The sequence below is a fragment of the Salvelinus sp. IW2-2015 genome, linkage group LG15, assembly GCF_002910315.2.
Source record: "Salvelinus sp. IW2-2015 linkage group LG15, ASM291031v2, whole genome shotgun sequence".
In the NCBI taxonomy this organism is placed as follows: Eukaryota; Metazoa; Chordata; class Actinopteri; order Salmoniformes; family Salmonidae; genus Salvelinus; species Salvelinus sp. IW2-2015.
In genome coordinates this window covers 22,385,833-22,397,787 of record NC_036855.1, presented here as the reverse complement: position 1 = coordinate 22,397,787, position 11,955 = coordinate 22,385,833, and the positions used below count along the sequence as shown (strand labels likewise).

Sequence of the window (11,955 nt, the reverse complement as noted above, 5' to 3'; positions counted from 1 at the left end):
ACAATCAACAGCCTGATCAACTCTATGCGAAGGAGATGTGTTGCACTGCATGAGGCAAATGGTGGTCACACCAGGTACTGACTGCTTTTCTGATCCACYCCCCTACCTTTTTTATAGGTATCTGTGACCAACAGATGCGTATATCTATTCCCAGTAATGTGATATCCATAGATTAGGGCCTAATGAATTTATTTCAATTGACTGATTTCCTTATATGAACTGTAACTCAGTAAAATTGTTGTGTTTATATTTTTGTTCAGTATATATTCCTGATCTAACAAACACTTTTACATCGAGCTAAAAGTGCATGTTTTCATCAGCTTAATACAAGTAAATTGTGAATTCAACATGTGATCACAATCTGAGTCAAATGAAATATTTGATCAACTCATATCAATATCTCAATTGCACAAACCAAGAAGAACAGTAATATAGTTATGACATGTTTTTAACCAATGCATGTGACCAACTGTAAGTTCTGTGAAATTGCTCAACACTTGCCCAAGTCATTAGTATATAAAATGTAATTCTATTTCACCAATCCTTATTTCAAACAGCAGTGAAACGGGTGTTTTGTCTTTAAAAAAAAATCCCTCTGAGATCCGGCCAGCCAACTGATAGTTTTGTTATTTTGACATTTAAAGGTTAAACATATATCTAAATGTCATACTCTATCTGCAACAAGTGGAAGAATTTCACTGACTTTTGAAACTTCTAAAGCAAATCTGGATAAAATAGTTTGTTGCACCAATATTGACAGTTGCATTTGATTTGATAGGTTTTTGTTAAATACAGCCTTATTTTCCAAATTCAAAGTTTATGTATAGATATAGATTATGATTGGCCAAATTATTCCCATGGATGAAATGCAAATGTGTGGTTTTGTTGAAAAGATCAGAATGTCAGATAATCATATTTTTATGACTATTCAGACAATATGTTTCTTTTGCTATTAGTTCAACATGTGCACTTATATAACGATAAAATATATAATTCGTTTTTGTTTTTACATCTTTGTAGCCTAGTCTAGTGAACTCATTACAAATTGCCTCAGGTCATCAATTTGAGAAAGGCTACATGAGAGTAAACAATTATTAAAACTGATTCAATGTACCTTGAGACTACTATTGGGGTTTCAGAGAGCTGCAACTCCCAGAGTCTAAAACTTCAACTCCCAGACTCACTTGCTGTAGTGGAGACATGACCAACCAATAATAATCCATTGACAACGTCTTATTTCGAGGTGTGCTAAATTAGAGAAGCTTCTTCAGTAAAGTGGTGCTGAAACAAAGTAAACGTTCTTCAAGTCGCGAGTCAAAGGATTATTTTGCAAATGGGTAAGTTGTTTTTCTTAACAGTTTGGAAGTTTATTAATCCTGTTAAGCACCATCGGCTTTTATTATTTTAGCTGGAGAGGAATCAACATGTCTTGTCAAAAGCACACACTTAGTTATAATGATGACGTAAGCTGCAAATTGTGGCACTGTTTAATCATTTATTTCAACGTTTGCAGTTAGACAACAGCCTATTGTTTTTTGTAACGTCGATCACACATTTACGTTTTAATTAGACGAAATAAAATGTGATGGGAAGTTGTGAAATGGCACTTACATTGGGTAGGCTATTGTAATTCATGCATGATGCAAGTTAACTGACAGAACGTTTTTAATAGAGGCATAAAAACATACATGTACATATAAACATGACATCATTTTCTATGCAAAGGGTACGATTCTTAATGTTATTTGTATTTTAAATACATTTTATAAAACATAAAATATTTACAGTACCAGTCAAAGTTTGGACACACCTACTCATTCAAGGGTTTTTCTTTATTTGTACTATTTTCTACGTTGTAGAATAATAGTGAAGACCTCTTTGGTAAGCCGTCATTGTTCCCGAGTGGCGCAGCGGTCTAAGGCACTACATCTCAGTGTTAGAGGCGTCACTACGGACCCTGGTTCGATTCCAGGCTGTATCACAACCGTCCGTGATTGGGAGTCCCATAGGGCAGCGCACAATTGGCACAGCATTGTCCGGGTTTAGTCGGTGTAGGCCGTCAATTGTAAATAATAATTTGTTCTTAACTGACTTGCCTAGTTAAATAAAGGTTCAATATTTTTTTTAAATAAACATCTAAACTATAAAATAACACATGGAATCATGTAGTAACCAAAAAAGTGTTAAACAAATCAAAATATATTTTATATTTGAGATTCTTCAAATTAGCCACCCTTTGCACACTCTTGGCTTACCCTCAACCAGCTTCATGAGGTAGTCACCTGGAATGCATTTCAATTAACAGGTCTGCCTTGTTAATTTGTGGAATTTCTTTCCTCCTTAATGTGTTTGAGCCAATCAGTTGTGTTGTGACAAGGTATGGGTGGTATACAGAAGATAGCCCTATTTGGTAAAGACCAAGTCCATATTATGGCAAGAACAGCTCAAATAAGCAAAGAGAAATTACAGTCCATCATTACTTTAAGACATGAAGGTCAGTCAATCCGGAACATTTCAAGAACTTTGAATGTTTATTCAAGTGCAGTCACAAAAACCATTAGGCGCTATGATGAAACTGGCTCTCATGAGGACCGCCACAGGAAAGGAAGACCCAGAGTTACCTCTGCTGCAGAAGATAAATTCATTAGAGTTAACTGCACCTCAGATTGCAGCCCAAATAAATGCTTCACAGACTTCAAGTAACAGACACATCTCAACATCAACTGTTCAGAGGAGACTGCGTGAATCAGGCCTTCAGGGTCGAATTGCTGCAAAGAAACCACTACTAAAGGACACCAATAATAAGAAGAGACTTGCTTGGGCCAAGAAACACGAGCAATGGACATCAGACCGGTGGAAATCTGTTCTTTAGTCTGATGAGTCCACATTTGAGATTTTTGGTCCCAACCGTCGTGTCTTTGTGAGATGCACAGTAGGTGGGCGGATGATCTCAGCATGTGTGGTTCCCACCATGAAGCATGGAGGAGGAGGTCTGATGGTGTGGGGGTGCTTTTCTGGTGACACTGTCAGTGAATTATTTAGAATTCAAGGCACACTTAACCAGCATGGCTACCACAACATTCTGCAGCGATACGCCATCCCATCTTGTTTGTGCTTAGTGGGGCTATCATTTTTTTCTCTCACCAGGACAATATCCCAACACACCTCCAGGCTGTGTGTAAGGGCTATTTGACCAAGAAGGAGAGTGATGGGGTGCTGCATCAGATGACCTGGCCTCCACAATCACCCGACCTCAACCCAATTGAGATGGTTTGGGATGAGTTGGACTGCAGAGTGAAGGAAAAGCAGCCAACAAGTGCTCCGCATATGTGGGAACTCTTTCAAGACTGTTGGAAAAGCATTCCAGGTGAAGCTAGTTAAGAGAATGCCAAGAGTGTGCAAAGCTGTCATCGAGGCAAAGGGTGGCTACTTTGAAGAATCTCAAATCTAAAATATATTTCGATTTGTTTAACACTTTTTTTCCATGTGTTATTTCATAGTTTTGATGTCTTCACTATTATTCTACAATGTATAAAATAGTAAAAATAAAGAAAACCCCTTGAATGATTAGGTGTGTCCAAACTTTTGACTTGTACTGTAATTCGCCACTAAGCAGAAACACTTGACATACATATTTCAAGCCAATATAGAAATATAAGGAGCATTCCTAATTACTGGCTTGGAGAAAGTAAGTATTTAAATAACTGATGGGCTGATAAAACTGGAACACTGGTCAATTGCAATGTATCATGACTTAAAGCTGGAATCCTTAGTTTCTACATCCATTTTTGGACATATACATTAATGATATATACCCATTGATTCTTGAAGAGTATAAACTTCTAAATTGCTCATGATCTTAGTTCAACTTTTGTACCACATCAGAAACAGAACCCAAAATTCAAGTTATACCCCAATGTTTGTAAACAATGTAAATATAAACATGATTAAAACTAAGGTTGATATCATGGATGGTCAGTCCTTGCATCCATAGCTCTGCCTATGAATTTGAGTGGCTACATTTCTCCAAGGCCATCCCACAGCTTTTTACCAAAACGTAGATGGAGTGACTACTGTTATTGTTTCAATTAAGGATTCTAGCTTTAAGCAGGTTAGTATAAACTAGATTAATTTGCATGAGATATACTAAGTACTTCAATTTTCTGTGTACACAATCACAATTTACTCTGCCACAATAACGTCCCTTTTCCTTCCAAAAATGTCCTTTATACATTGACTAATGTACATATTTGAACAAATGAAATGGGGAAGTCGAGAGCTTGGGAATATACATTTCTATCTGCAAAAAGATTATTCTGAGATAATTGGCTTTAAAGTTCTGAACCCTCATTGGTTTGAATGGTGTCAGCAATTTTTGTCTTGTATTATTTTGAAAATAACAACATGAATTTGGGTATTTAGAGTACTATATAGGTGGAGAACATTGAAAAGAACAAGGCTATGGCAACAAAATGTTGACAAATTCAGATATAACCTTATAGTCCAAGGTCTCAAAGTTCTATGGAAAGCATGATTCAAGCTGATTTCGAAAGAAAATTGTATATTGGGTTTGCAGACAAGTGATCTCAATTATGTTTGGTGGGCTATTGAAGAGACTGCTACTCTCCTTGAGGAAGAGGTTAGAATGTGGGTGTTCAATGACAAATGCATTTGACTTTCAGTTGTCATGGCTGAACATGGATCCATTTGCTATCAACTTCAGCCTTTAAATCTTTTAAATTTGTATCAGTACTAAGGCTATTCTCAGGCACTTAACATGTTATGCCTGAAAATTATGTATGTGTTTGGGGGGGGGGGGGGGGGGGGCATCATTTGTATTGCCTTGAGTTTGGTGTATGATCATTTGATCATCAAAGTATGCAAATTAAATACTGAAAATAAAACTGCCTTTTACATTACATTTTGCATTTTCATTCACATGTTGTAATGCTTTCATATCAGGCAGGGTACCACATAACTGCGGTTAGACTCATAAGCAGGAAGTGGTGTTGTAACCATGTGGCTTTATATTAAAACTGCATTTTCTTTCGTTGTTACTGGAGTGTGTTAGCTTACAGAATATTCAGTGATAGATCACACGTATACTTGTTCTTGCTGCTGGCACAGGACTGGAAATGCAATCATAGGTGAACCAAAGCATCAGCTTTTCACATAGGTAGGGTTTCATTGCATCTTGTTCTGGATTAAATGGCCTGACTGAGGATGCATGGAACATACACCATTCTTTGCTTATGGTAAACAAATTGCCCATATGGAGTGGAGGGTGTGTGCTCTGGCCTAGTTGTGACTGTCTTTTCTCTGTGCCTTGTGGCAGTATTTGATCCTGAAGGGGAGCGAGACACCAGTCAGAGACCAGTCATGGAGGAGGGCAGAGGTGTGGAGGGGACACTGAACCAGGTAAGACAGGACAGGTCATATATGACTCATATTGACTCCAGGCAGCTTGAGACACTTGGCTGTCTTTTTCTGCATGAATTTAGAATTTACATCCACATTGGAAAGAGAGAGTTCCATTTTGATGTGCGTCTGCAAGAACACATTCACTTCCAGTATGTTTACAACCTTAATTTCTTGTGTTGTGTGTTTCATTTCCCCCTGCTTTCAGTTCTCTATTTCTTCAAACATCAAATTAGCATGTCAAGTATTAGGCTCCTATAAAGGGATACATTTTTTTCTGAAGAGTTGTTTGTTTCTTCTTCATTACATACAGTACATATTCTTTACATGTCTCTGATATGTCTGACTTCATGTGTGGGCATACAATATGATAACAGAAATATATGGAAAAGGGAATGCGTTACATTATACAAATAACACATTTAATTGAAGTTGTTGTTATTGAGGAGTGTATTTATATGTTTACTTTTTGCACATGTTCATTGTTGCATACACTCCTCAGAAAATCCTCATCATCAATGAAATAATATTGCTAACCCCCTGGGCACACACTGGTTGAATAGACATTGTTTCCACGTCATTTCAATGAAATTACATTGAACCAACGTGGAATAGATGTTGAATTGACGTTTGTACCCATTGGGAAGTGGCGCCATGCAATATCACATCTGATCGTTTTATCTTATTCCTCAGATCAGTAATCGGTAAAGTGATTATTTAATGTTATAGTAAGTAGGCGGTGTCTCATAGAGCGTGAAAGAATATACATTTCTCTCTACAAACAGAAACTGGAGTTCCACTAGACACAGTTCTGGTAATTGAAGATGAGAAAATAAAAGTTAGTGCAGAGATGCATCAAATTTCCAAGACATTGCTGTGAGATGAAAGCCCAGTGGTTTCTGTGGTGACAAGTGGCCTGTCGATAGCATCAACCCGGCACGCCACCAACAATCATAGTGAGAGTCTTATCGACACATTGACGACAACATTTCCTACGCCCTTTTCCAAAATGTGAATGTGGTGGAAATGTAGATGCTGTTTACTGACAGTCTTTCACAACGATATTCATGCCTTATTTTCGTGTGGTTAACTATGATGATTGTATGGTGGGCTTTATGACTCGGACTGCAGTCGTTTCCTGTATGAAACCTATGTCGCGTAGAGCTGACTGACATCTCTCTGTTTTGTGGTCCAGCCATGGATACATTTATTCAGTATAGTATACAAATAAAACAATAGGCTTATCTTCTAATATGTACTGCTTACTGTAAAAATTGTTTCATCACATTGTTCAGTAGTCATATGCAACACATGGATTAAGTTTTCAGAAAAATACTATTTCTGCTTTTCTGGAAATGTTGCCCTATATGACTAATCCATATTCCAGTCATACATGCTTTTGCTTTGTTCATAAGAACTTTGCATTGTATCTTTCATCTCATTGATTAGATTAGATGTGAAGATGGCTGTGTGTGGAACGGTTATTCTACAAATTTGTAAAGCACTTGTCCTAAAATGACTTTGAAAATAACCTACTACCCAACGTAAGTCATGGAAATGTATCCATAGCAAGAGAGAGAGAGCTGGCGAGAGAGTAGCAGCTGGCCAGTCAAGGCAGGAAGAAGACGAAAGCGAGAGAACATTGCATGGTGCTGGAGGAGGCCCATTGATAAAAGATAGGGTGTTATAGCTGGGAACCGTGTCTATGGGACAGCTGTATAGAGCTGTGAGTCAGTCAGGGCTATCCCAAATAGGGGCCTACATCTTCACTATTACTCACTACTGGGTCCTGCTTCTCGGAACCAGTAACCACAGAGAGGAACCTGATTCAATATGAAACTCTGCTTAACAGTTGCCTACAGCTCAGCATACGCCACAGAAACAAAATAGTCTCTGTATTCGGTCATTTGGATTGGGATATTGTATTGACATACAGTATTTCATTTTCTGCTCTCATTTGAGAGCAGAAATTGTAATAAAAAATATCAAACTTGTACACTATCAGTCCATAGCTCTGTGCAAATTCAACCTGTATGCTTGTGCACAAAACTGATATAATCAGACATTGTCCCTTTGAGAATTTTGACTGTTGCCAAAAATAATAGTTTTACTTTTCAAATATTTATAGTACAAATTATGATGACACGGTGTCTGTAGTTTTGTGAATATCAGCTTCCTATACCTTGGTAATTTTAGTGTCAGTTTGACCAGTTTGAAGTGTCATAGACACTTCTCATCCCAATGAATGCATTGAATGTAAGGACAGTAATCTGTTCAGGGCTTTATTTCTGCATGCCTCTACTGTTTCATTTCTCATTTGGTATTCACCGCATTTTGTGACTTTTCCCTTTTCTACTCGTTTGTGTTTGGTTTGTGTTTGCTTACACAACGTTTTTACAGAATAAGCTCCAAGTTCAACATAATAATCAAATCCTGAAATATGCCTCTGAAAACTACTGTGTATGCTGGACCAAGAGCTCGACTGATCATTTCAAACAGATAATTGCAAATTCATTTTAACCTCACTCTTTTTGCATTCTCATGGAACATATTCTAATCATGTGAACTACTTGCTAGGCTACTCAGTCTTTTGTAATTTCTAAATTACATTCATGACGTTCACTTTCATGTCAGTGGAAAATAAATGTATAACAAAGGGCTTGTGAGTAAAGGCTTTGGTGGGAAAGAGACCTTTTCATACTGTATAAAGAGCTCGATATCTTCATATTTGTTATTCAACTAGACATCCTTGTCACCAGGCTGATAATCAGGTCTAGACCGAAAACCCCATATGTCTGTTGGTTTCCCTTTATACAGGATGTATGGTTACTTATTGAAAGTGGTAAAGCCAACTCTGTCATGTTCTGAATGTTTCACTTGAAATTCTAGTTGCCCAAGAAAAGACATTGAGATCATTTAAAAAAAAAAGTTTCCTAATGTATGATTGGTTTATTTTCTTCTTGCAGTTCTGTTTTGAAGACTTATATGTTCAGTAATAGTATGCATCCATATAATTTGGATTTACATCTATCTGATGGTCTCTACCGTAGAATTCTGCAGCGATGGAGATTTCTGACTCAGACAGTGAATGTGAGGAGCCTCCCAGGTCTAGCCCAATGGAGACAGAGGAGAGGTCCTTCATAGCCAGTTTGCACTGTTTCATGAAGGACAGAGGCACACCCATAGAGAGGATACCACACCTGGGCTTTAAGCAGAGTGAGTCCATGTTCAAAGGATTTAGCCATAGCTTTATTACTCAATCTCTATTATATAGATACGTTTTCCCTGCTCCCCAGATCACCTCAATCTTTGGGGTAGTTTGTAAATGCATGTGTTAAGACAGATTCATAGGTAATGATACAATATAATATTAATTATAGAACTGTGCAATGTCCCCAATGTTCAAATGCATATGGTTTCTGCTCGCAGTTAACCTGTGGAAAATCTACAAAGCTGTTGAGAAGCTTGGCAGTTACGACTCTGTGAGTACACCCATATAGTACAGTTCTATATTTTCTACACTTGACCTGGTTGATGATCACACAGAGATGGCAGTGGCAGCTACTCACATTTTTTTATGTTGCGAAAGAGACCATGCAGCTTAGCTTCTTGTGTGGAACATTTATCTTTAGTTGACAGGATGTAAACATGACCATACCCACCACATTAAGAGCAGAGTCCACACTGACTGCTGAATGAAGTTTCCACTCTGTGGCATGTGTACACACTCAATGCGCTGAGAGAGGAAGGGTTTCTATGAAATGCCAATTCAGTTCACAGGAGCTTAGCCTATAGTAAGACATTGTTCTCTATTTTAGTAATGGGCCAATCATCTCCCTCCATGTAATCTATTCTTTTTTTTGTGGTACTTATTACCCCATTTTCTCCCCAATTATGTGATATCCAATTGGTAGTTAGTCTTGTCCCCTCGCTGCAACTCCCGTACGGACTCGGGAGAGGCGACGGTCAAGAGCCATGCGTCCTCAGAAACACAAACCCGCCAAGCCACATTGCTTCTTGATACACTGCTCGCTTAACCCGGAAGCCAGCCGCACCAATGTGTCAGAGGAAACACCGTACAACTGACAACTGAAGTCAGCATGCATGCGCCCGGTCCGCCACAAGGAGTCGCTAGAGCACGATGGGACAAGTACATCCCTGCCGACCCGGGTTGTGGTGACGCCTCTAGCAATGCAGTGCCTTAGACCGCTGCGCCACTCGGGAGGCACCCTCCATATATTCTTAATATAAAAAGACAGATTAGACAGTCGTATACTTTACCTCAAATTAATGCATAATGGTTCTGGATGAGGGACTTAGAGGGATGTGTTTTCTCACTATGGTGTGTTTTCCAACAGGTGACAGCACGACGGCTGTGGAAGAATGTGTATGATGAGCTGGGGGGCAGCCCAGGCAGCACCAGCGCTGCTACCTGTACCCGCAGACACTATGAGAGGTGAACACTGCTCCAGATAACCTGTCTTCAATTCACTCCATCTCTGCCTGTTTTCATTGTGTAATTTCTTTGTGTTCAATACAGGCTTGTTTTACCCTTTGAGAGACAGTTGAGGGGAGAGGAGGACAAACCTCTGCCTCCAAGCAAACCACGCAAACAGTACAAGAGGAGCCCTGAGGGAAGCAAGTCTGAGGGCAAGAGGAAGAGGCCCCATCTGGAAAAGGAGACAGACTCTGAGGTACTTCACTTTTCACCTGTTCGTGACTATTGTCATAACAAAGTCACTGGTTGTTTTCTATTACTCCAGCCTATGATTGTCATACAGTTACTGTACCCCAAACTGTACGACTGGAAGTGACCTCTCCATGTTGTATTATTTCAGGGCCAGCTACACTCTACTCCATCGTCTCCATGGACCACTCCAGCTGAAAGGCTCCACCCAGACCGTCCTCCACCAAACAATGAGACTACCGTCAGTGACGACCTCTCTTCCTCAGCGTACTCCCTATCCCAGCCAGGTCAGGTCCAGTCTGCTGCTTCAGACATCATCTCCCCTCTGGAGAAGAAGAAGCGTATGGCCCAGGCCAGCCTGAGTCAGTCCCAGGACTGTCAGAGCCCCAGACAGGAGGACCGTAAGGGCAGGCCCTCTGTGATCCACTGCTCCCAGTCCCCAGGGCTGGTACGTTCTAGCCGGACACGCACTACCTCTGAGGGCTCTCCTCTCCCTCCGTCCTCCTCCTCTTCCCGTAGCCCATCCCCCTACTCCATCTCCTCTGAGGACTGTCCAGCACTAACTGAAGAGAGGCCCCCAGTTCCAAAACCAGAAGTACCTCTTCATTTTTCCAGCAACCCTATATCTGCCTGTAGTGGGGTCAACAAGCCTCAGAGCTGCAGCCCTGATGTCAAGAAATACGTTGGCTTCCCTGGAGGACAAAGAGATTTCCCTCAGGTCAGACCTCTACCGGGTGACACAGTTTCTATCAAAGGTCAGAGTAAAAACTCTGTATGGAGCCCTGTCTGCAATGGGAGTAACAGACGTCCAGCTCACCAAATATCCCCACCAACGTCCTGCACGTATACTGTTAGATCTTGCTTGGTTCCATCCACCTCCAGTTTCACTAAAGTTTATCCCAAATCTATGGAGCCTTTGCGGCCTATACCCTTTCGACCAGGTTACACATTCCATCAGAACCCAAATAGGCCCATGTTACATGATAATGATCTGATCTATACTAAGAAACTACATATGGTCCCTCGACATTATCAGACAGAGAAAAAGTCCACGACAATGTTGCCCAAGCCACTTCCAACGCAACAACCTGTATTCCACTCTAATGTCAGCATACCAGTGTCCTACCTCGTCCCAGCCTATGACAGGACAAGGGGAGACTCTAGACAGAAGCCACCTGTACACCCATTCTTTCTATCCACCAACAGACTGCCTCAGTCCCAGATCAACCCTATGTACCGTCATGCCACAACGGGACACACCCATGCTTCCCCTTATGAGCCTGCTCTCTACTCCTATCCCTATTCCATTCCTATGTTGAATCCCCATACTGGATACAGCATCACTGGTGTACATTATCCTCAAACTAGGCTGTGATAGCCCAGCCTAACTCTCTCAGAGCTTATAGACAATGTGACAAGTCAAATGGAGATAATGACAGTACCTGCTTCATTCTAAACTTCTAAACTTGACTCGAACACAGCTGCATTCTGTGAGTGATCAACAGAGAAACGTTGTGTTGTGATTATTATCCCGAGATGGGCTCCCCTCTGTGGCAACTGACAGAATTGCACTAATACAAAGGACAAGTCTTTCTGTATTTGTAACAATAGCCTTCGGGTTTACTGCTATGTATGTTTTTTTATGGTATGATAAAATAATTTTACATGGAAATAATATATGAAACAACACAGATGTAATTGTTCATTATTTCTGAATAAAATCTAAAATAATTCCTGTCTGATCCTGTTCTGCATTCTTTGGTAAGTAAATAACCATGGTAATTTGTAATTTTCTACATTTATTTGAATTAATTGAGGGGACATGCAGCACTTAATCCATGGAAAGTAGA

At 40.0% G+C, this 11,955-nt stretch overlaps 1 protein-coding gene across 1 annotated transcript; it reads left to right on the top strand.

Annotated features, from left to right (window-relative positions):
* Positions 1 to 1,238: 1,238 nt before the first annotated feature.
* Positions 1,239 to 11,841, top strand: LOC111973788 (AT-rich interactive domain-containing protein 5A-like). Its single transcript, XM_024001200.2, has 7 exons — positions 1,239 to 1,337; positions 5,336 to 5,418; positions 8,469 to 8,634; positions 8,848 to 8,900; positions 9,777 to 9,874; positions 9,959 to 10,112; positions 10,257 to 11,841. The coding sequence occupies exons 1-7, from the start codon at positions 1,334 to 1,336 to the stop codon at positions 11,478 to 11,480; spliced, it is 1,782 nt and encodes a 593-aa protein (XP_023856968.1). The 5' UTR covers positions 1,239 to 1,333; the 3' UTR covers positions 11,481 to 11,841.
* The last annotated feature ends 114 nt before the right edge of the window (positions 11,842 to 11,955 follow it).